The sequence below is a fragment of the Vanessa tameamea genome, chromosome 3 (assembly GCF_037043105.1).
Source record: "Vanessa tameamea isolate UH-Manoa-2023 chromosome 3, ilVanTame1 primary haplotype, whole genome shotgun sequence".
Lineage (NCBI taxonomy): Eukaryota > Metazoa > Arthropoda > Insecta > Lepidoptera > Nymphalidae > Vanessa > Vanessa tameamea.
The window spans coordinates 13911590-13938347 of record NC_087311.1 but is presented as its reverse complement, the minus strand read 5'-3'; the positions used below and the strand labels follow the sequence as shown (position 1 = coordinate 13938347).

At 35.5% G+C, this 26758-nt stretch overlaps 1 protein-coding gene across 1 annotated transcript in view; it reads right to left on the bottom strand.

Moving 5' to 3' along the window:
• Nucleotides 1-300: 300 nt before the first annotated feature.
• Nucleotides 301-26758, bottom strand: part of LOC113397167 (monocarboxylate transporter 9) — a 51956-nt gene continuing 25498 nt past the window's right edge. The window contains exons 2-8 of the mRNA XM_026635390.2: nucleotides 24439-24575; nucleotides 16661-16931; nucleotides 7873-8156; nucleotides 7095-7451; nucleotides 6489-6858; nucleotides 5593-5784; nucleotides 301-1193 (exon numbers count right to left, since the gene is read on the bottom strand). Coding sequence (XP_026491175.1) covers nucleotides 1057-1193; nucleotides 5593-5784; nucleotides 6489-6858; nucleotides 7095-7451; nucleotides 7873-8156; nucleotides 16661-16931; nucleotides 24439-24552 — 1725 coding nt within the window. The 5' untranslated portion in view covers nucleotides 24553-24575 and the 3' untranslated portion in view covers nucleotides 301-1056. The remainder of the gene's footprint in view (nucleotides 1194-5592; nucleotides 5785-6488; nucleotides 6859-7094; nucleotides 7452-7872; nucleotides 8157-16660; nucleotides 16932-24438; nucleotides 24576-26758) is intronic.

The following is a 26758-nucleotide window of genomic DNA, read 5'->3' as shown; positions in this document are numbered from 1 at the left end:
TTCGTAATGGAATAAATATACCCTATGCCATTTTTGGAGTAAGTAGCTTTCCAATTATTAAGAAATTATGAAAGCCGGTTCAGTAATTCATAGTTTATCGATAAAAAACAAATAAACCTTTACTATTTATATGATATCTTACACTAGTCCGCCCATTAAACTACAAATTAATTGCCTAAAATTGAACTTAATATTAACGCATCATTTAAAATCATTTTGTCAAATAAAATTAAATGTGGTATTAACACAATTAATGATTTTGCAATTAATGAGATCTTATAATAAAACAACGCATAAAAAGTCAATTAAAAAATAATTCATTCTGGTAATAATAACACAGATTGTGAATAGCCTTTTATAAAGATAAAAAATATAATATTTTATGTCAGGTTTTTACAGGATTGAAACACTGCTGTTTCACTCCTTTCACTCATTCGTTCTACAGTCTTAATTTACTACTCGTAAAAGTTGTCAACGATTAGAGAGAAGTTTACTACTGATAAATGTCACTGGTTGGAAGTATGTCGACTACGGAAACGATTGTAAAAGAAAGTACTATGAAAAAGTAGTAACTATTTTATTTTTCATCGAACGTTACTGGACTGTTTCTTTAAATCTTTAAAGGACGTTTAATTACAAATTTCAATAATATTTCATAGGATCCCACTACATTTTCACTTGCTTTTTTTACTGAAACAATCGTTTGGCGCCGAATTATTTGAACGACAGACAGGGAGTCATCTAAATTTCTACGTAACTACGTACAGTCGTCTAAAAATATCATAGTAAAATGAATACCTAGAAAAGTCATCTAAAATGTTCCTAAAAAGAGAAATACAAATGCCTACTCAATTCAACGAGTCATGGAATCACAACGAATCGTTTTAAACCCTAAGACCTCGCCACGAAGATCATTTCAAAACATACAAAAAAATGTCAAATTAGGTAGACGTCATCTAACAGAGGGGCCAGTGGAACTAAAAAAAAGCAAAGTTTTGAGCCTAACACTAAGAAGCCAGGAGAGGCGTCACGCCCAACAGCAACCGCCTCCGAGCCCTAGATCTGCACGACCTTGCGGCGGCGCGCGGAGGCCAGCGCGTACTCGGCGCCCCACACCAGCACGCACGACATGATGAGCGCATTCTGCACGTGGATGCACGTCGCGAAGCTGCCCGTGTAGTCGCGCACGTAGCCTGCGGGCACCTCGCATTAGTCCACGGATTTAAGGGCCTAATTGTTATGGGACATTTTTGTTGTTGTGTCTGTGGCTCCGCACATGTTATCCGAGCTTCTGTACACCGGGCAGTCGAGTTTTACGAAGCGTCTTTTGGTGGACCAATTGTTTTTAATGCTCTCTGCACAAAATGGGTATCGAGTAACAGGGCTCGCTGATAATACGGATGCGAATTAAATTACTAAAAAGTAAAAATAAATTAAAAGTAAAAAACCTTTTTAAAACAAGGTTTTATTTAAAATCTAACATTTTATCATTTTCATTCGAAACACAGTCACATCGGTGTAGGTTATTAAATGTAATATTGTCTAGAAAGCTGTTTACTACGTACCCATCGGATGTCGATGGTAATATATTCCCACAATAGGTCACTTAAGTTAAAGTCCCCCAGCAACATTATGGATGAATTTTCGCTTACTCTGGTTATCACGCGCGATATATTACATAGAAATGTGTCAACATATTGCCGATCCAAAGGCGGTGGAAAGTAAGCAACACATATATTAATACTGCTGCTCCCTCTTAATTTCACGCTAATCCATAAGTCCTCACACGCCGACCCCCACTCATACTTTCGAATAACTTCAAATTTCTTTGAGACAGCAATCATTACACCGCCCCCATCTTTATTGTGAGAAGAAAATGAGGAGGAACATCTATCTCGCCTAAATATGTTACATCTCTGATCTATTACCTCGTAATCATATACAGATTCATTTAGCCACGTTTCGGTCAAAATTATCATATCATAATCATTAGATAATACAGGTAAATGAAATTTTTCTACCTTCGTTCTTAAGCCTCTTACATTTTGGTAATAAATACTTAAAATGAATTTTATAAAAATAAACAACATAAATAGACATGCTTTAGATTGGTTAAGTTAATAAGTTTATAGTTTTTCCAAAAAGCCTTTATCCCTGACTATTTTAGCCTCTGACTTAATATTCTTGCACACGAAAATCTTTCCATTGCGTATCCAAACAAACTCACATTTTTTCTCCTTTGCGACTATCCTTGTAGCTGCATGCAGTTGTTTATTCATAAGCGACAAATGTTCCATCGCATAAATGGGCCGGTTGGTTGCAAATCCAAGGTGTGTTGAATTGAGCTTATTATCCTTGTTCTTAAAGTTGTATAATTTCATATTCGTAAATACACGTACGTAAGTTTTTTCTTTTTAGCGCATTTAAATAAAGGCTTGTTTTAAATAAGGTTTTTTACTTTTATAAGTTTTAGGATATTTTTTTTATCAATATATGTTATTCGTATGAAATATATTATATATTCGTACCTCGAAGTGCCGGGAATTTTCGGGAAATAAATAAATTCTCTATAAAAAATGTAGATTTTTACAAAAAACAAACTCTTAAACAAGTTCACCCCTCTTAAAAAAAATCGACCCCTTTAAAAAATAAATAAATAACAAAATTTTAAAAGTCCAGAAGTTCCGGGATTTTGAAATTGTCGGAAATTTCCAAACACTAGTGTCAAAAAACATAAAGTACATATTTTTCTGCATTAGAAGTAAAGGAGTGTTATTAGTCTTCGTGGGATTCTGGATTCCTTATGCGGCCTGGATAGCATTCGGCCAGTATGCTCATTATAGGGTCATCTCTTCAGTGGATAACCATTTTTAGATTGTAATCTAGAATCTTCTTGGTAGTCGCCATTTGTGCTCTCTTCACCAGTGTTCGTATTAAATACGAATGTTATGGTGTGACTCGAAATCGCAACCACTGCATGGTCTTGCCTTGCTGAGCACATCGAGCTTTCCAATTTGGCTTTAACATTCAATTGACTGCGGAACTGAACGAGGCTTGAAACATCAACGCCAAGTATTCCGATACTAGCAGCGGTGGCTACCGAAATGTTCTCAAATCGTGGAGATACGACAAATGGTGATTTCTTAGCGTTTAACGCGCAAATTTGCGTCTTTTTGGAGTTGAAGTGGAGGTTTAGTCGGCCCAGTCCGAGACCTTGTTTAACGAAGAGTCTATTACAACTCTATACACAAGTTTGTTCTGGTTTTCTTTAACGTTTTCCCGAGAAATATTAGTACGGCCAATGTATAAGGTGTCTACGATACTGTCGTCTGCATGGCAGTGAATGTTCCTGATTTGCAACAGATCATTGATATGCAGAAGAAACAGAGCGTGTGATAGAACGCAGCCTTGTGAAACACCAGAATTGACGAATTTTCAGTCAGTCAGAGCAAATCCGTCGACAACGAAATTCATGCTAAGATCTGCCAAAAAGCTGGTGATCCAATTGCATAATTTCCCGGGAATTCCATATGAAGGAAGCTTCGAAAGAAAAGCTTGGTGCCACGCGCGATCGAAGGCCTTCGCTATGTCCGAACTGGCTGCTAATGCTTCCCCCTTACTCGCAATTGCTTCCGCCGCATCTATGAGTAAGGTAAACTAGAAGATCACCGGCTGAGAGACCCCGATAGTAACCGTACTGGCGGTCGCTAATCAGTTGGTACTCCTCTAGATACCGCAGGAGCTGGCACTTTATAATGGACTCCATTACTTTGGAGAACAAGGAGGCTATATGTCTGAGCGGTTGCCCTTTTTAGGGATTGGATGCATCAAAGCAGTCTTCCACGAGTTCGGGACGATGCCTAATGCGTAGGACCAAACCAGGGCTGAGACTTGCAACCGATGGGCACCGCAGAATACGGAATAAACAGTTCTATATCCTGAAGCACAACATCGTCGACAGAGTCAGCAACAACGCTCGAAAACAAACAAACAAACCTACTCACAAGTAGGTTTGTTTGTTTGTTTTCGAGCGTATATTGTTATTATTGGTATTCCCGTTGGCGAGGTGACCTGTTGTGTCAAATCATATGCTAAAGCGAAGTCGAGAACAGATCTACCCACATGATCGGTAGTGCGTGATCCAAGCCATTCGGCATGGTCAGCATTTAAATCGCCAAGAATTACTATATCTGCTGATGGGATCTGCTGCAGCACGGAATTTGTAGCCAAATCGTCTCGTAAACCAGTCCTTGTGCTCCAAGTATTGCGTGACTGTTGGATCCTTCTCCAATGCCGTGCCCTTGGACTGGTATGCTTTCTCTGGTTGGATGTATGTTCAGAATTTAGGCTTGGGAATAGAAACACCGCTATATATGGGCTTAGATGCAGGGACATGATTACTTTTCTGGATGTATGCCTCCGTAGAATTCAGTACGCAGTACTTAACATCCATTGGGCATGTGTGTGTGCACAGTTTTGTGAGATGGTTTACAAGAAATTTGGCTGAATACATTTTAAAGATATTGTCTCCGTTAATATTAGCGGACTCACGGACTTCGATGATACGTAATATGAGCAAGATGGTTTATAAGTGGTCCATTAATGCCTCGTTAACTATAAGCTATTTTCACTGTTTTTGGTCTTGCTATATTATGCTATTCGCGAGGATCTTCTCGCGATTGTATCTTCTTCGCCGCGTCTGATCCCGCCTGGCTATTCTCTCATCTCTCAAATCTTTCCTCGCCTCTATTATGGTGGGGGCTATAATGGTCTCTTTAATATTAAAGTTGCATTTGATCCAAGTTGTTTTTACCTGCGTTTACTCGCGTCATCTTTGGCACTTCCACCAGTTCTTGGGAGGATCGCTTTCCGCCATTTATTAAGTTTAAGCGAGCCTGAATCATTTTCTGGGGTGTGGAATTTGATTTACCGAGCACCTTGTTTCATCTTCGCCTAGGGTTGTGATGCGTCCAGGCGCATTAAAGGCTGCCATATAGCAAATCATCTTTTTTCCTTTTATGAGCTCTGAGGTGTCCTTGTTATAGATAATAAACTTCCGTTTCTTCGATTTTCACCTTAAGCAGCCCTTCTAGCTGATTGTCATGAGCCTGAGATGAGATGAGATATCATGAGATGTTGTTGTGAGATTTTTGTTGCTTTTGTTGTTGCCACATACGCGACGAAGACGTTGGCTATGTGATCTACAGGTTTAACTACCTGTTTGAATGATGGCGCTTTGACTTGTCCCATGTCCGCTTTGGATCTCGCAGTTATTGTTTGGGTGTTTACACCTTTTTGGTCACTTGAAAGACTCTCGATCGCCAATGTTGATGAGACCGTCGTTGTCGGGACCCATTATATGGCTGAGTGACTGGATAGCAGGTTTGAGGGGCTTCTCGTTGTCTATTTCCTTCCTTCAAGGTCTTCATGTTGAAGTCGTTCGGGTCACTCTAAAGAGTTGCTTGGAGTATCTATTTAACAGACAGGGATGAGGTTTGGGGTTTCGATTGCATTTGTGGATTTAGGAAACTGAGTTTTTGGTTTGAAATGACAACCTTCATTAGTGCAAAATTTTTGAATTTAGTATCTCACCAATGAGCGGCCCGATGATGACGACGAAGACGCCCTTGCTGACCATGTGCAGGCCGAAGGCGGCCGGCAGCTTCTCCAGCGGGCAGTACTCCGATATCGTCAGCGTGAAGTTGCTCAGGCACATGCCTCGGAAGAACCCGCAGATCGACAGCCACACCATCAGCGGCACCCATTCCGACTGCTCGGCCAGAACTGAAGCGAGACGAAGTCAAAATCATATTATTAACTAGTATTTTAAATACGAAAATGAGTCCATTTATTTGTTACGCTTTTACGTACTCAACCGATCATAATGAGAGCACGTTCACCGCGGTACTATCACCTGCCCCTTCTCCGCCGCATGCGCAAACTAGTTTTGCATAATGTTTCTTAACATTACTCTTTTAATAGAAATAGAGTAACTTGCAATAGAACATCCGTAACGGGCGAGAAGCCTTGCGCCAAAACATATTTAAGCGCCGCATAAATTATAAACTTTCGCTTTTCTCTAAATTATAATCTCACATTTGACCCGAATTATGAACACGATTATTCCTTAGTTTTTTTTTTATTTGTTTTTTTTTTTATATATCACAGCCTAACCATTCCTTATATCGCACTTAAGCGCCACCTTGGGAACTGAGATGTTATCCCGTGTGTCTGTAGCTACACAAATCACATTAACAGTTGCTTTTAAATAAATAATAGTTATTTATTAAAGTGAAATGTCTTTGGACGAAATAGGATTAAAATATCCAGGTCGTGTTAGGAATATATCAAACTAGTTGAAAAAACGCATAATTCCAAAGTTGGTGGCGCATTGGTTGGCATTGTGAGGTAGAATGAATATTTCTTAGTGCCAGTCATTCGGGTGCCCATGCCAGTTTGCCTTACTTATATAAATAAAAAGAACTCACCCGATCTAGTAGCAGCTAAGAAGAAAGCCGAAATAAAGAATATCATCTTCTTGGTGATCGCGAGCCTGTCGAATATCGGCGGCAATACCAAGCGCACTCCGATATCAGTTATGGCCGTCATGGACAAACAGAATGCAGTTTCGTTCATATTATATCCTAAGCTCCTAATAAAAAATGGTGTCAACATCCTAAACTGTAGTTCCCCGCTCCAGAACAACGACAGGCCCAGCAACAGGTTTAAGAAGGACCAATCTTTTAATAAATCCAAGTCCATCAACGCGATAAACTTCCTGAAGAAGCCTTGCTTCTTTTGTACTTCTTGCTCGACTTTCTTAAACGCTTTCATTTGTAATGTGTCGTCATCTACTGTCTGAAATAAATACATCAAAATTACGAATTTCAAGGAGTTAATAGTCATACTAAAAAATATGTAATATAATTATCATTCTTGGGTTAATGGCAACACCGGACTGATTAATAGTGGATAAGGATTTAAGGATTTATATTGAAACCTACACTAGTATCTCGCTATCAAGCTGAATTTAAAACGGGTTTTATGTGGGATGTTTATAAGTATGGCTACAGTCCGTCATAGGTAATACTTACGTCGAGATACAGCTGCAAGTAACTCCCGGTGAAGTCCATGTTGGATATATTGGATATCACGGACACCTTCCGCTTCCGGGCCGCCTCGGCCATGCTGCTGCTGGACGTGACGCGCTGCATGGCGGCCACCGACGCGGCGGTCGTCAGCCCGGCGATCGGGTTGGCCGAGCCGTCGAACTCTTGGAGGGGCTTGTCGCAAGTCTTCGCCCGAGGGAGACCCACGGTCCGGACTGAGGGATGGTTCATGTTGACGTTAGACCTTTGCTTGGTCAACTTCGGCATCGGATGCGTGACGAGCGGATTTATTTCGAATTTATCATCGGCCTCTTCGTCACTTTCGTGTATACACTCCATTTCCTAAGAATAAATAATAATAATAATGAAAGTGACTGTTGGTTGTACTTAAGAATATGTGTACTTAGTTATTTATTTATTTAATTAACAAACTTCAAACAGTAGGAGTTTATATGTTATTGTTGATTATTATATATTTAATTTATTTTGATATACGCTGATTTAACTGTTAATCGTGAACTGATTCTATGAATTTTTATGTAAATCAAAATTCTTATTATGTATAAGGATCTGATAAAGATATATTATGGATACGGTTTGCTTTTTTCAAATTACTTTTACGTTACTTCTACTTTAACTGTTACCTTTTTATATGAGGACCTATTTAGCAATATTATTACTAAAAGACCAAGTTAAATATATAAATTATTGTACACGATATGAGCCTAGTGGTGATAGAATTTAGAGCACCTAGAGAACTAACCTTTACTAATTGCATCTCACAGTCGACTGGCGCATCAATAAGATGCCTTTTGACAGGCTGAAGTAAACATGAACCAAGTACAGCGTGGAAGGCCAGAGCGCCCAATATAATAACAGTCCATCTGAACCCGTATTCACTCAGTAGCAGTTTGACTAGTTGAGGCATGACCATCAGACCGAACCCTGTACCAGCCATAGACAGGCCAACAGCCTGCCCACGTTTCTTCGAGAAATAATGGTTGAGTGACACAAACGATGACGCTGATGCCAAACCAACGCCGAACCCTGGAAGAAAAGATGTTTGAAATTAAATATACTGTTAAAATACTGTAACAATGTATGTAAAAATTGCTATGGATCGATTTCAATCGAATATCCTCATGAGCCATTTTCTTATCAGTCGATAAAATACCATTGTTTTAATTATAACAGTACTTAATTAGTAATAACAGCATCTCCTATTTTTATCCATTAAATGTCCTAGCAATATACATGTAATTTCCAAATTAATCCCATGAATTTTATCAATACATGCACAAAATTGTTTTAAAGCAGACAGTCGAACTGTTGGTGTTTTAATATAAATATCATTCGGTTGCATCTTCGTTTAAATATGTGAACATTGAAAACATCTTTATATATTTGAAGCAATAACTTTGCACCACTTTTTTACTAAAATTACGCGTCCGGTGGAGGAGTATTGAAAGTTAATTTTTTGATGTAAGATGCATTAGAAATGTTGTGCACTAAATTAATATAAACAACATACACACTGCTATGCGTTGTGTTGTGTTGGGTGTGTTTGACACACACATATATACATATTAAATATGAAACATTCATAGTTTACGTTCATGCTTCCAATAACAATACAAAGCGGTTTTTTTCGATTTTGGTTAATAATGACAAAGTATCCTCGACGTGACCCTAATTTTTTCAATCTTTCGAATGAATAGCTTAAAATTATAAATACTATGCGATTATTACTTAACCGTATTTGTATTCAATAACTATGAATATTTTGTTTGCGTCGCTGAACACAGAGATGCAGTTAAGACTTTTCCAAGAATACTTTTATTGGTCCAGATAAATTTATTGTTTATTGGGACGCAGAATATAACCAATATCGCTTTGCTATATATTCATTATACATACATACATAATATATATATAATAATTCAAGTTCGCCCAGTTTAATCAGAATTGTTCATGTAATTTTTTTTACGGAGTTTAATGGCATTAATTTCGAAGCTTGGATCTGGTGTTCATTACGCAGCAGAAGCAATTGTTTTGACCTTAAAATCTTTGAGATTCAAGACATGCAGTGCGGAGTCTGCATTTATATCCTGTACAAGATTGCTTGATCTTTTTGACAGATGTAAATTTTTCTGATCTACATAACTTTGCAATGACGAACATATTATTAAGAAAATAATATGTTCGTATTTAATGATTTTAAAAATTGTAAAAATATTTAAAAAAATACATATAATACAAAAGTTCCTCAAGATTCAAGCGTTATCCGAAAATTTTAAGACTTTATCTATTATTGCTTCAAAGTAAAATTTAAATAGAAACACTGAAAATATTAGACGCTTCTAATTTGAATTACGCATTCCATCGTTCCATCGACTGTTATATATGTTATATTTTCTGTCTGTCCAAAACATCAAGCTAACTTGAACAGGGTATAGTATATACTATGTTAGATATAATAAAAAAAAAATTTTTATTAGTATCAATTTTGTCATCATCAGTGGCATGCCCTTGCTCTTATAATATTTGTTTTGATACAATCAGTTAGCCCTCAAAACGCCTGCGTTCACGATACGGCTTGCCGCTCTATTAAACGTACGATGAACATTCAAGGAGACAAGAGTGAGTGCTTACACAAAGCCGTGTATTAATCGGTGCCCAAAAAAAACAATGCACAACGTCTGTTCTCTAACCTAATCCGAGGTGTATTTCTTTAATAATATAATTTAATCTATGTATATTTCCGAATGTAATTATTCTATATCAGCTTTAAATTAATGATACAAATTCTAGATTAATGTCAATTCACGAGGACAAGATTGTAGAAACATCTAGATTATTTCAAACAATTTTTCTCCAATGAACAATCACAACGGATACACTGTCAAAGATCGCCACTCCACCGTTTGACTCGCGTCCAAAGAGCGCTCCCGACGCAAGCGTCACAAACGACGTGATAAGTGGCGAGGCGAGTGATGAGCTTACCGTTGACACATTCGTGTCGCTATTCGACTCACCATTCGCCTCGTCACTCACTTCACATACACACTACCATAGCACTAGCAACTATTCGGTAACGAAGGCGCTTCGGTAAGAAGGAGTAACGGTCGTGCTAATTAGATGTCTTAGTGTGCGTGAGTTGACTGACGGCAAAAAAATAAAAATTACAATAATATTACTAAGTATATTTTATTTAAGCACCAATATTTTAACGTGGAAGTGCATACCTTCGTGACTGAATGGATCTATAATCAGTTCTCATTCGTTTTTCTACCAGTACAGCTTGCTCCCTCTCTCTCGCGTGTTTTGTGTTATATCCATCCTAGTCACACAACCTCACAAAAACAAAGTTAACTACTTTGCATTTACGTGCAAATTCGACCATTTCAATCGCACGATGAGCGTCATTATTAGACTAATCTTTAAATAATCAAGTTATATAATTTACTAATAATGTTCTCTTGATTGATTCTGACCACGAAATTCCCGCTTTTCAAGAACTAGTCATCGGCGCGGGAGTACTGTTTGTAAGCAAGTCAAGATATTTAATCTTAAACGTTGCGACCATAGTTTTCTTTATTTCATATTTTTAAATTACCTTTGGAGTTATTTGAAGTATTAAGTATTAAACTATGCCATTTATTTGCCAAGTAAATTACAGATTATGAGAACCCTATAATTTCACAAACTTTTAACGACCAATCTCTAAGACTGTCTAGGTGCGTAAGGCATATTATTTAACTAAACAAAAGTACCGACGCAGCATAGATGCATTCTTTATTCCCTCATTCTAACAATCTGATGCGGCAGCAATCTATATTCTGGCTTTACGTACTTTCCTACTAGACATTTTTTTTATGGTATACGTCGGCGGACGAGCAAATGTGTTACATGATTATAGCCTGATCATCACATCGGAAATGTAAAAACATTAACCATTTCTTACAACATCAATGCGCAACAAACTTTAGAAAATAAAATGTTATGTCCCTTGTGCCTGTAGTTAAACACTCGCTCACCCTTCAAACCGGAACCACCCAGAAACCGAAACAGACCGGTCTTGCACAGTACTGCAAGTACTTGTAAACTAACAGTTTAAAGTACCTATGTATTAAGAAGGCATGTCATTTACACACTATTGTATGACGTCTCAGTTATCCAGTTACATATCGAATTCAAAGAAATTAAAATACATATCGATATTCGCAAGTCATCTAATCGGCACGTATGTAGCTCGTGCGAGAAATCACTGGAGCCGTCGAGTGATATGTCAAAAAAGGAGGACGTTTTTGTGTGTCAAGAATACTACTTTATAATATGATATTATCTGTATTGATTGTTTATCTCTGAAGTCGAACATAATATATCAACTAGTGAGATATTGTTAATATTTATAACATTTATGAAGTACGATTTTGATAAAAATCAATTAAAAACGATTCGAAATCACTCCGCGTTTACTTCGTACGTCATTGCAAGTGAATCACGGGTTGCGGTATCTTAGTATGAATTTAGGTTGCATAACAAAGAATATATATAATGATAAAATCTAATATGATACACAATCGGACATTCAGCCAAATGTAATCGAGTAGACATCCAATGACATTGATTCATAAAATTCAAAAATAAAATAACAATTTCGCTGCTTTAAATACAATGGCGAGATTTTACCGAGACTCCTAAAATGCAACATATATCAAAATCAGAAATTCAATTCTTTCATGTTGATATTTAATATCCTCATGAATATTATATAAGCGAAAGTATGTTTCATACGCTTTAAAGTCTTAAGTACTCGATCCATCTACAATAAACTTTGCATACACGTTTTAAAGGATACAGAAAGTTCGGACGTGGGGCTCCTCACCCCTTACCCCACGCCCGAGCTGAGACTAGTATTCAGTGTAAAAGTCGGCCTGTTTCATCTCAATTCTCAATTACATGATATTACATACTGTTAGCGGAGTGCGATCATTATGAAAAGTACTAGAACAATACTCAATAATAGCTATTATTAAATATGTTAAGGGACATATTTTTAACGCAGATACTTTATTTCATTTTATTAGTGTAAATATCATATTGACATACACATAAACATAATCAGCCTGTAAATTTCCCACTGCTGGGCTAAGGCCTCCTCTCCCGTTGAGGAGAAGGTATGGAGCATATTCCACCACGCTGCTCCAATGCGGGTTGGTGGAATACACATGTGGCAGAATTTCGTTGAAATTAGACACATGCAGGTTTCCTCACGATGTTTTCCTTCACCGCCGAGCACGAGATGAATTATAAACAAATTAAGCACATGTAAATTCAGTGGTGCTTGCCTGGGTTTGAACCCGAAATCATCGGTTAAGATGCACGCGTTCTAACCACTGGGCCATCTCGGCTTTTTTTTTTTTTTTAATATTGACATAACATCAATAAAAATAAACCACTGTACAGGGTGTCTCCGCAATCAGTCTAGCCTAAAACAGGTAAGCAAATAAATCCAAAACAAAAACAAAAATCAGACGAAGCGAAATTGTACACATTTAATAAAAAGAGAAAATTCATATACACGGTGAAGATTTTTCGGTTACCATGACTACGGTGCGTTATTTTTATTCATTTTAATATTTTGTATCTTAATCCTGTAATCTCAGTCAGAAATAATAACACAAATGCCCCAGTTTGTACAGACTCTTTTCCAAATCTTTTAGTACTCAGCATTTTTAATTTCCCTTACTTTGCAGACAGAACAGTCTACTCAAATAAAACGTGCCATGCTAATTACGTTCAAGTAATGAAACCCCTTTTGTAACATTTTTTCCTACATAGACGCTGCGAATCAAATCAAGGAAAATGTAACATTTACCTTTAAGATATTTAAAATTTTCTTTATTTCGAAAATGTGTAAAATTCTACTGACGATGATTCTGACCGATATTAGAAAATATACTTCATTTATTTTTACAATAATATTACACTAGTGGGTCTCTCGCGAAACTTCGCGTTTATTCAAAAGATTTTTAGGAATTTCGAAACCAATGACAGATTTTGTTTAGATTTAATTTCATCGTAAACTGCAAGTAACTCATCCACATTTAGCGCTAAAATGATTAAACCTCTTTTAAATCAGTTAGAATTGGAGTATGCAGAAAACAATTTTCTTTAATGTTGGTTACGTTTTTCCTTTTTGTTTCTAATACAGCTGCAGTCCCGCGCTCTAGCCGGCCAGTAACGTTTCTTCACTCTTTAAATTAGTTATTTGTCAAATCTTACAATTAAGTAAATTGCTATCAAGAATTCTCATTAATTTTCTGCACATCTATGGAGCTCTTAAAAATGAGACCATAACCGATTTTCACTCACTGGGACAAAACTCGGCTTATGCTATTGATATATAAGATAGGTTGGGGAAAGGGGGCAATGACGGCATAAGAGAGCGTCTTGCCGTTCACCGTAACGGCAAACTAATCTATCTGTTAACACTTGTAAGTTTTATGAAATAAAGAACAGTCTAATAATTAATACACTCAAATTATAATATTCTGACAGTGTAACTTTGTTCCAGGAAGTATTTAAAAAAAGAATGCGCTCCTTCCTATTTTATACAAAAATGAATCGGAAGTCAGTTTCCGAACTAGTAAAGTTTAGTTTAATTTAATTTTTACAGTGTAATTTAATAATATGATGTATATAGGTATATAAATCACCAATACAAATATCATTGCGAGTAGTTATTATACGCCACAACAGCTGGGCGCCTATGTGCAACTTCTTAATATATATGAAGATAAAATTACTCTTGTTTTGTTTCTACAGTGGTATTTAAAAAAATATCTATTTCAGTTTTAATGATATTGAAAATTAATTGATCGTGCAAGTATTGTTATGACTAAAATTTAAATATAACTTTCATGTTATCGAGTGATCCGGATAACCTATGCCTTAGAAGTTAGATGCCACCGAGTTTCACTCGAGGCTAACCGAGGACTACGATGCGATGTTCGCAGTACAAATACTAAGCTGATGAATACTTGTATACAAATTAATAGTTTCCGGAACATGAGGATAACTGATGAGCACGCATTGTGGTATTCGAGGAATTTATGTGAATCGTGTATTTATATATAACAATCGCGTAACATATTCCTCATATTATACCTAATGCTTACAAATTTATTTTTTGTACGAAATACCGCCCTCGTGTGGTGTGAGGTTACAGATCATTTGTAATGCTACAGATTAAAAAGTAACCCATGTGGTATTCCAGACTACAGTCTATCTCTTTGCTAAATTTCATTCGGAAACTTCGATCCGATCGATTTTTATAATTTTAGAAAGATTTTTAAGATAAATATAAACAGAACTAATAATATAAATATAAACTAAAATATAAAAAAAAATATATTGATAGTTTTCTTTGATATTAAAATAAAATTGATAAACCGGTATTTAAACAGATTTAAAGCTATACAAAATACTTACAATACAAAGGAGTTGAAACTAAAGATAATATTAAAAATAACGATACCGATGGCAAATATACAATTAAAAATTTTATTCGTCTGTGCATGAATCACGCGTATAGCTTGATTTATTTCGTCCCCGTACTACGACTGGACTCTGCACCCTGAGTGTAAACGTTTTCATCACACTGACACGTGAAAGCTTATAAACGGCTGCAGATTCCATGGTCCGGAGTTCGAATGAGCCGGACCAATTAAAATTATTCACTGTTTTCCGGCAATAACTTCTCCGTAATTTAGCGGACTTACGAGCAGAATGGTAATGTTGAAGGTTGGAGGTTTTGTAAGAGCACAGATATAGCATCAGCTAAGGCCTCCTCTCCCTTTGAGGAGAAGGTTAGGTGCATATTTCACCACGCTGCTCCAATGCGGGTTGGTGGATTCACATGTGCCAGAATTTCATTGAAATTCCTCACGATGTTCTCCTTCAGCGCCGCACATGAGATGAATTATATACACAAATTAAGCACATGAAAATTCAGTGGTGCTTGGTTGGGTTTGAACCCGGAATCATCGGTTAAGATGTACGCGTTCTAACCACTGGACCATCTCGGCTCTTTTCTCGTCTCTTTTAGGTTCATTGACCTTGAATATTATATTCACGAGGTTTTATAACAAATGGAGAGGTTTTCTCTCTTTTTAGGTACATTTTAGAATGACAAAACAAAGGCTTATACAAGTTTATAGCTAGATATCGCTCATCGACTCTCACTGACTCTAGTAATTTTTATTCCTTTTTTTATAAAGAAACAAATATCTACGGACGCCTTGTCCTGTGTCCTTGGTGTATACTTCAGTTGTTTTAATTTAATTAATGTTTAATTTCCCTGATCGTTTATAACCGTAATATTTTATTGTATCTCAGACGCTTACGTTAGTCATCATTAACCAATATCCAATATTTCCACAGTTCAACACATATGACTTCACTGCTGTACCTAAAATTACACTAGGGAGTAATTCTTAGAAACAAACAGACAGACGATCAGGCTCCGGGGAATCAAATTTACCTCGAGTAAGAAAAAAAAGCTATTTCTCGTATAATATTAAATATATTTTGCTGTATTTAGAAGTCATCGATTTTGACATTATATCGTAAATAGTTTACTCAAGTAACATAGCGTCAGAAACGTTACATTTTAAATGTTACATATATAAACGTTTTTAACAAAATAGGAATACTCACTGTTGCGTCACAATATATTTACAACAATATTATGTATATTAAAAGTAACATTGATCAATTTGATATTATCAGTGATAATCACTGTATGTGCACGAGAAGTAAGGTTAAGCTTATGGCGCCAAGTTGCCGACTCCGCAAACTCAATAAATCCTTCTTGGGTGAAGGTATCTGTTTCTATAATAAAATACCGCCGACATTTTTAGCTTTGCCGTTTCATGAATTGAAATAATTTGTAAAAAAATACATCGGTAAAGACGGTATATTATTTAATACAAGACTATATACATGTTAAAAAAGCGTGGAGCTAATACTTGTTAACTTCCAGGCAGGATGTATTACATATGTAAATACCTATATAATTATATTTAACTAACATGACTTTGTATTTTTGAAAAAGTTGAAAAATAGTAACTACTGAGTTTCTTGCCGGTTCCTCTCGGTAGAATCTGCATTCCGAACCGGTGGTAGATACACTTAATATAGTTTGTTAAAAGACGATTCAAAAGTGCTTGTAAAAGCCAACTTGAATAAAGTATATTTTGATTAAATATAGAAATGAACTAAAACTAACATATATCAAGAAATGATTTTTTTTTACTGTTCCTAACAGTTTCTCAACCAACCTTCTCACCGAACGTTGTTTATGAAATACGGCTATAAAACGAGCGATAACACTTTTGCGAACTATTTCTTATTTACGTATAAGGGGCGCAGGTTAAAACCTTTTTCGTTTCTTTGATATGAAATCACATGAAAAACGCATTAACACTTCTTGACATGACGTGAAGTATAATATAATGTATATAATGTATACAAATAAACGTTACCTCCCAGTATACTGTACGTGGCCAATATATGTCCTATACTGTTGGCTGGAGCGGTGAAGAGAAGTCCCAGTGCACATATCGTCGATCCAACGAAACAGACTTTCCGATAAGAGAATGTCTTTATCACAGGGCCCACGAAGAAACCCGAGAAGTTCACCACGGAGTCGAGCGTGCTGGCGATAAATGACGCGCCCGTCGTGTGGACGCCGAGGTCGTCCAGCAGGTCCTTAAATAATAAACCGAAGGACGGCTCGAGGGAACGCGTTGAAAACTGAAACAGATACAAAACGACACTTGTGTTTAAAAACATCGCTACAACGTGGTCTTCTTAAATAACGCTTTATAAATTGTATCTTCGTATTCAACGTTATACTTCAAAATAATATTTCATATATATTATTCTTAGCTGCCCGTTCTGATTTTCTACAGTAAAATTCATACAAAATTCACCCCTCCGTTTCCGCCCTTAAGTCCGTCAAAGATCCTATCATAGTGATCCTATCCGATCTCGTGCGTCTACGGCGCGAAAGAAGTAACTATGCTAAACATCAAGTCAATGGAACCTGTAGTGGCTGTATTCATAGAAACGTTAGAATTTTTGTTAAATTATAGTTACATCTGTGATATCTATTGTACATTATGTAATTTCACGTATACTTATTCATTTTATATGTACTTATGGATAGTATTCATATTTCTTATTGCACCTTCTGCCTATTTCTTTTTATGCAAATTTCTAACCCTAAGGTCGTCTGGAAAAAATCGCAATTAAGGGATAAAGTCCCCTTATACTTTACTGTATCCTTTTATGTGCGTAGTGTACAATAAAAGATACTCTATTTATCTTCACTATACCCGACTGCACAGCACCTGATTCAATCACTTCTATTTATATTTTTAGAACAGCTTTTCACTATGAATCTTTTAAAACCTCCTTAGCGACTAAATGATCGTTTTCTTCAGTCATTATTCTATCGAATTAACATTATATTTTTTTATGTACTCGGCAAAACTGCTGATGAGTGGTCACCCCCGCCCATAGACACTAGATCAACCACTAGACCAACTCACCAACAATCTTGGAAACTAAGATGTAATGTCACGAGTGCCTGTAGTTACACTGGTTCACCAAGAAAAACGAAACAACAAGTATTGCTGTTTGGCGGTAAAATACATACCTGATGAGAGGGAGAAAACACCAAGAACAAAAAGGCTATAGTGTTTCTTTATTTCCAGGCAGGGTATGTACAGTTAATTTTATATTAAGTCTGATCTGTGTAATATTATTTGTAAAAAAGAGTGACCATTGAGTTTCCTGGAGGTTATCTGAAATTGCAATCCGAATTGATATCTTTACATATAACTCAATTCTACAGAACGACGATTCAAGGGTTTTAAGAGCCTATTCGAATACAGCATAATTTGATTTGATTAGAATTCGCCCAATCATTCACGTGCAACTGGGTAAAGACAGATAACCATTCGTATATACAATAGTTACATATGAATGTCCAAATAATGGCAATGGACTCCAAAATAAATATTTATTTCGTGATAAAGTTACGAATACGATTACGTTATTTAAATCTGTTGTCACGGCTGCGTTGCTTCACTCTCCGCTGGCGTGGGAGGACGCCCCCAAGGGCGTTAACCCATTGCAATATTTACGAACTGGAGTATAAATAAAGCAAATATCTTATGCAAGCTATGTAACAGTCGTTTAAAATTATAACAATGATTTAATACGACATTAATTTCGAGTAAAAGGTCAGTCAGCAAAATAGCGTCGGATTGGTAGACCAAATGTTCGGTGTTTTCGCAAAGAGGACGTCCTCGCATATCCACATTGACTGAGCTCGCATATCATCGCATGAATAAATCAAATGTTTGCTTTACTGGACTCATTTAATGAACAATTAAATATCTACAAAAAGTGAAAACAGGAGATTCTATTTTCAAAATTGTAGGATATATTTACCATATTTGTACAAGTGGAGCAAATTACTACCATATTTGTACATTCCAACACACAATGTAAATACACACCAAGTACGAATTAACGTACGCTTGTAATGATAAATTCGAAACGCCTCACAGGAGTCGTTACTCATAACAAATATTACCAAAAACGTACGGAGACCAGACCACAACGGTATTAGATGTGGTTGTTAAAGAACAGAAATCTAATGTTTGTGCAAGTATCCTCCATATAATTGTCATTTAGTGATGTTGACAATTAGCATTAGCAGCCTGTAAATTTCCCACTGCTGGGCTAAAGGCCTCCTCTCCCTTTGAGGAGAAGGTTTGGAGCATATTCCACCACACTGCTCCAATGCGGGTTGGCGGAATATACATGTGGCAGAATTTCGTTGAAATTAGACACATACAGGTTTCCTCACGATGTTTTCCTTCACCGCCGAACACGAGATGAATTATAAACACAAATTAAGCACAAGAAAATTCAGTGGTGCCTGCCTGGGTTTGAACCCGAAATCATCGGTTAAGATGCACGCGTTCTAACCACTGGGCCATCTCGGTTGACAAACGATAAAAAAATCAGCCCACTGCTTGCCGTTACCGGAATCATCGGTTAAGCCTAATAAATTCATCGATTGTATTTTAATGACGAAATTCAAGATCAAACGAGTGTCTCGAATTAATTAATATTGTATTACAATAATTTCTACTAATTAACTAGAAGGTTGTACTTGACGAATGCTATTAATAGAAACAATGGCTGGGAAAAGATATATTGGAAAAAGATCACTATTGTTTCTTCGATATTGATTTATTCAATAAAACTTTTCAGTTGACTCGGTTGTATTGATATGTTTCATATGGGATAGATAATACTTATGTTGGTAACGAAACATCGTATAGTGAGTAATCCAAAATATACTTTATTCAAATAGACTCCTACGAGCATTTTTAAATCGTTAATTTACAAATTAAATTTTAATAAAAAATCTACTACCGATTCGCAATGTCGATTCTTTTTGTTGATGATATAGTTAGGCGGACGAGTTAATGTGCCTCCTGATGGTAAGTGGTCACCACCGCCCATACCCAATGGTGATGTATGAAATATTAACCATTCCTTACATCGCTACCGACCTTGAGAACTAAGATGTTATGTCCCTTGTGCTTGTAGTTACACTGGCTCACTCACCCTTCAAACCAGAACACATACTGGTATTCGGCGGTAGAATATCTGATGACTAGTTGGTACCTACCCAGACGGACTAGCACAAAGCCCTACCACCGAGTACAGAAGAACCCACGTTAAAGTCAGTAGTTTTACTTACTACACAGTTGCGGAATGTTATAGATATTACAAAAATAATTTGATTAAAACACTCAAGATTAAATACTATTTAATAACGATTTGCGTATCCTTTATGTGACAACTTTAAAAGGAACTAGAGGAAGATTCATTACGTTATTCTTTAAGCCGATTATTGTTAAAAAAAATCGATTATTTTATTTCATTTAAAAGAAAGAGTTTTTAAAATAATAAAACTGATTAAATCGACGGCGTTGCTGCCAAAAATAAATATATCTATTATCCGATAAATTGGTGCCGAACAAAAAGTATTACGCGAATAAAACAGACAGCTGGTACCGTATACGATTATCATCCTCGATGACTTTACGAATCAGTCCGAGACATTTAAATTGTTTCTACTACATCTATACTATTTACCAGTACGTTTTCTTTGTAATGCCAAACTGTAAAGACTAGAAAAAAATACAAACTAACCATATATCTGAAAAAGCAGCGCTTTTCGGAAAAGGTTCTAATTTAAAAGGAGCGACAAACGTGAATTTAATATTCTTGCATTACCTAAAAGCAAAGGACTCTTACGAAGACTACTAAGAGCGGGCTGATGATAGATTATATAAGTACGTGTGTGAGAATATAATCCGCATAGAGGTTTCATCACGGTTTACCTTCATCTTTGAGCATGAAATAATCCATAGCGAAATCGGGAAATCAAACCCGCGGTTCTTTTAAAATTAACGCAATCTATCCACTAGGTCGTGTCAAATATATACAGTATATTGATAAATTAAAACAATAACAAGCACTCTATCGATAAGTCCACGTGATATCAATGATAAAATCAGTGAACATCAAAACAGATGGTTCAATAGCGATTCGTATAAGTAGTAATTGTGTCATTGAGGAACACATGACTCCAAGCCGACGAGCGGTTAAGCAACCGTCATTATTATTAGTTTGATAGACAGCGGACACGCGAGGAAGTTCAACACAAAATACGTACGCAACGTAACTAAATTGACAACGATTACACGGACCATTATCTAGGATCGACTTGTTTTACCACGCTAATTGTACGCTACAATGTAGTAATTAATTTCACGGATACTTGCTATTTAATTTACTTACGGAGTTCCGAATTATTTGATGTGTATACGTACTATGTTATTACGAACTAATCACAATTCACAATAAAATAATTTTACATTTAGTCCGCGTATCTATGTCATTTTTCTTATGATGTAACTTGATGGTAAGTAGTCTTTCCATAGACAATGGCGCTGTAAGACATATAGGAATATATCTTACTTCGCCAATACGCCACCAACCTTGGTAACTAAGATATTATACACTAGCTCATTCACACTTCAAACAGAAACACAACAATACCGAATACTGCTGTTTGGCCGTAGTTTATTTGATGAGTGGGTGATACCTACCCAATCAAAAAAGTAATTCATGTTTAAGTTAACAAGATGATTTAAGCCAAGTTTCACTATAACGAAACTAACAATAAAGGAACATATTAACTAATCGATGAATAAGTATTCTATTAGTACTCTTTTTTTATAAAAAAAATAACCATCACAGATTTACCTTGACTTAAATTTTAAGTATGCTACTCTCCTCATATAACATTCAACATTATTTGTTAAAAAAACACAAACAAGTCATTCGAATTGACAACATCATTCTTATTTGAAGTCGGCTAAAATATACTCAACTCATTTTCAAGTTATTGAGAGAAGCGCAGTGACGTCATGTCGAATCGAATTTTGTGGAAGATTCCGATGTTTCTTTATATGTATGTTATACGTCACATTAACGAAGCCGATCCAATAGGTATACGAGTTATATAATATATTGGCAACACAATCATACGAATCTAGAATTCCTCTTTTTTTGTAGTTAACTTTTTTATCTATAAACTGAAGTCAGTTATGGATAAGAAATGTTTGGAACTCATAGATATTTGATCTTAATTTTGTATAAATTAAAAAGGAAAACCGGCGGCTTGTCTTACGTGTTTTATATACCAGAACCTCCAAAAAGCACTGCATCTTTTAGTATGAGTTATATGTATATTGGTTAAGTCGTTTTTGCAGTTAGGGAACTATTGGAATTTATTCGATAGTAGGGCTATCTAGCTAGGTTCCACCTACTTATCACGTCATATTCTGTCTCTAAACAACACTACTTATACTGTTGTGTTCCAAACAGGCACAAGGCACTGGCTTACCTTCGGGTGGCCCATTTATGAAACTGCCAGCCAAAATTTAATAAAATAAAAATAAAACCTTAAAATTTACAACAAGTTGGAGTCATGTGTGGTTTTTCAACAATTTATTTTAATTTAAAATCTTTTACGTCGATATAAAACCGAAAGAGTAGTTACTGTAAAATTCGTGACTCAGTAACGTAATAAGAACTTTGTAACTTTAACAAAAATATTTAAAATGCAGCAATAACCTTAAAAAATAAACCTTACTGTTTATTTTTTATACACCATCTAAATAAACATAAGTACTTTAAATCGACATATTACAAAATAAAATTGAATAAAGCTACTCTACATTCCCAGGTTCGTGACACATTGACGTAAGCACCCATCTTAACGGGTCGTGGTTACCACATGCCCTCAAATGGCTCATTTGCACTTTCGCCTACGTACTCTAAAAAAAAAATTTCAATAGACTTTTAAATATTTTTTTATGCATCCGTCGATACGATTTGGTACTGTTTGTACCAAGAAAAACCAAATGACTGTTTATAACCGACATACAATTTTCTTATAATCGTTGTCTTCGTCAATTCCCTATCATGCTCCCAATTAAAAAAAAAAAATACCGTCCATCCATTAACCTAGAGAGTGTGCTGCAGAAATAAACATACAGTCGACAAACTCCCTCTGAGGCAGTCAAGAGTGAAAACGTTAGTTGTTTCCTAATTTTATACATAATAGACGTATTAAAACAATTAAATGTTCATATATAACAATATAAACTAACTTAACATATTTTTTTATAAAGTACCTATTTAAGTGCCCCATAATAGATTCGTGATCACGTTTTTGGCACAGAGACCCACACAGCGTTGGGAACATCTTAAATATGTAGACCGAGGTGACTTTTATAACAAAAATACTCAAGACTGATATAAAATGGACAGATATTATTATTTTTTATCTTTTTATCGCTCCCCGCGTTAGACATTTGTGGTCTGTGTGAATTTCGATATTTTTAATCTTTATTAATTATATGCTTTAATTGATCCAGATTTATATACAATCAAATTAATATTGACTTTGCTTATTAGTAAAATAATATATCATAAATATAACATAGAATATCTTATTGACTTTATACTATAATAAATATAACAAAGAACATATCATATTTAAAATATCATAAAAAGAAAAATATTTAAATTAGATAGGCAGGCTAGCAAATGAGCCATTTAATGGTAAGTGGTCACCAACGGCCATTGACATTGGTATAATACTAACCATCCCTTGGATGGCTAATACGTCACCGACCTTACCCTGGCTCACTCATCCTTCAAACTTGAACACAAAAATACTAACATTAACTTCTTTACGGTAGTATATGTGATGAGTGGATGGTACCTTATTATACGGGCTTATACAAAGCCATTCTTTTTTTTTTTAATTAGTTTCGGGCAAAAGTAATTATTCAAAAATTGATTTTTTTTGTACTGAATTCACAAATATAGATATAATTTAGTCATTTACAGAAAGGTCATTATATTTTACATTACGCTCAGCGCTCAACGCTAATCCTAATTGACCCGTCACGTGATTGTTGTTTACATTTATCTCGTCTTCAAACCGAACGAGACTTTTGGAAAAACATCGATTGCTTTTGCTAATCTCCCTTGTTAATAAAAGTCCTTTTAATTTTCTATACTTATTATCCTAATTTAATAATTATCGAGACAGATATACTAAACAAAAATGCTCTAGTATTTTGGACCTGTCATGTAAAGTGGAAAAGACGAGGTCTGCTTATTCCACCACGCTCCAATGCAGGTTGGATACACATGTGGCAGAATTTCAATAAAATTCGACCACATGGAGGTTTCCTCTTAATGAAACATAATTATTCATAGTCAAACCACCGGTTCAGAAAAAAATACAACCGGAACGGAGAGCCAGCGGAAGAAACTCAGCATAACTTTTTTAACAACCCTTAGGGGTATACGTACGTTTCGTACGTTTATACGTCAGCGACACTATATAAATAAAAACCTTCTGTACGTGTGTGTTACTGAACTCTTGAACGGTTGGACCGATTTCCATAACTTTGTTGTCTGTACTTGAGCTTTACCTCGATGGTTAAGATTACATCCGGTAATTGGCGATGCGATAAAATTCACGCGGACGAAGTCGGGAAAAGCAGCTTGTATACTGTATATTATTAATATAAATATGGGTGAAACTGCGTGTCAAAGCTAGTGTTATAATTGTGATACTCACATTAACTAAACTCACACCCAGACACACCATCCACGCCCAGCCGCCGTCCGGTGCTACTTTCTGTGTCGCCGGCGGGGCCTTCTTTTCCGTCCCTTTGCTTTTCTCCACCGTCATTTTGGCCTTTGTCACCTACGAATCTGTAACAAGTAATAATACTTACATTATACATTTAGTAAAACGTAATTAAATATACGCTTGTTTCTTAATCAATTCCGGCTAAATATAAGCCAGAAACCACGACTCAACAAAAAGTAATTATCGACAAAAACATGTTTAAATAAATGTTAAATAAATTTATAATTCATAACGAACCCCCCTTCGTGAAAGTACACTTAGCATCGGTTTAAAAACTTACTATTTTTACAGAACTCTAGGGAGTAACATATTTATAGCAACTGGCCTCGTTCCAAAGAATTGACTATTAAATCAATAATTATTATAATCAAGCTCTTAAAAACTTATATCGTTACTAGATTGTATAAATGTTTTTAAAAGCAAAACAATCGAATAGATATAAAATAAATAACAATTCTCAGCTGTGTCAATCAGAAATCGATTAAAAAAGCCTACGAGTGAAGAGTTATCGACATTCGCGATACGAAATGTGCGATTGTATGTTAACGTGCAAGCATGGCACACGCTCACAGTGGTACACTTTTATAAATACAAATCTCGGTGTATAGCATGACAGAGGCAGAGAAAATCACGCAACTAACACGTGGTCCACATCGAGCCGGCAACACGTGCGACGCGTCTCGCGCGAGGTCAAAACATGCTCTTAAAATATTTGTATCTTAAGAGTCCGAATTTTCAATAAATACTTTAATTATAATCATTCCTTAATATTTTATTAATTACATTTCTCAAAATATAAACAAGCAAACACATGATAACAACATATTTTTAAGTTTTTAAGTTTTTTTTTTCGTTGTGGAAAACATCAGACATGACACAGGTAAAGGCGTATTCAGCCGTACATATAATTGTTTTTAGTGATTTAAAAAAAATGATAAATGTTTATTTATAAAATGAATATATTTAATGTCAATAGATTCAGCGGTTGATAGCGTTTGGAGAGCAACGACTCGCCCTCCACATTCGTGTTTCTGTATCGATAGCTAAAGTACCTAAGCGATTGCGATATTACGACTAGCACACGCGATAATAATCAAGTGGAGCCATTGTCACAATACTCTTCAAAATGCTTATCAAAGGAACACAAATGGGCCAACAGTATACAACTTTGAACTGTTTCTCATGTTCATTGAATAAATCTGTTTCTATCTAACTTTATAAAGTTGAATTATTTTAAAAAGGATTCCATTGAAAATGCGATAGGTGGGTGTACCTTTGTATCGTTGTTTCAAATGGAAAAATTGCTATTATCAGAAATGCTTTTTGAATATTTTTGTTACTTTATATACAGGGTTATTGGTAATTCGACGTATTCCCGTTAGGCGGTGATAGGAGTGACTATTTGCGATTATTTGAACCTCCATATGCATGATGCAAAAGTGAAACATTTTTGAGTTATCACGTTTTTTAGATTTTTTCAAAATAAGTCAAAAAAGCAACTTCAAAAATTTATTAAATAAAAAGTATCAATTAAAATCTATTTTTTTCTTCTGATTTATAAAAACGATACTTACACCACAAGACGCAGCGTTTTGGAAGTTCTATTATACAAAATAGCTGAGCTTCGCAGTTGCATCCCCGCTTTATTGACATGACAAGTGTGTATTTCATATTTTATTTTCATTAGGACAACCAACAGTGGACACAATATCACATCCAAAATAAAAAATAAAAAATTACATTTCAAAATTATCCAGGCAAAAGTTCTACTACTTACAGGTAGTCTCACCGTGCATTATCATATTAGACAATGTAATTATTGAAAATATGAATTAACATAAGCAATAATTAAAAATAAGAAGTATAATAAATTTTTAACTATTATACAATGAATAATAATGAATAAAACCAATAAAATTAGAATTGAGCACAAATAAAATTCTTTATTTTTCGATTGAACTGAGGGCGACTATCGTGACATTTATATTTTATTTGAATACTGATGGTCATGTATAATAATGATATTCTTGTCTTATACGTAAAACGCCATTATATTTAAAGGTTAACTTCTGAATAACCTTTTAATCATCAATAATATTCCGAATGAAGGAATCTGTATAAAATTGAGCGGTAATAGCCACTAAAATAGACGTGGGAAATCAAGTCCGAATCTGTGCCAATTTTGAAATTACATCAATAGCAATGACTAAAACAAGTGGTAACAACGTTTGATTCGCCAGATAAT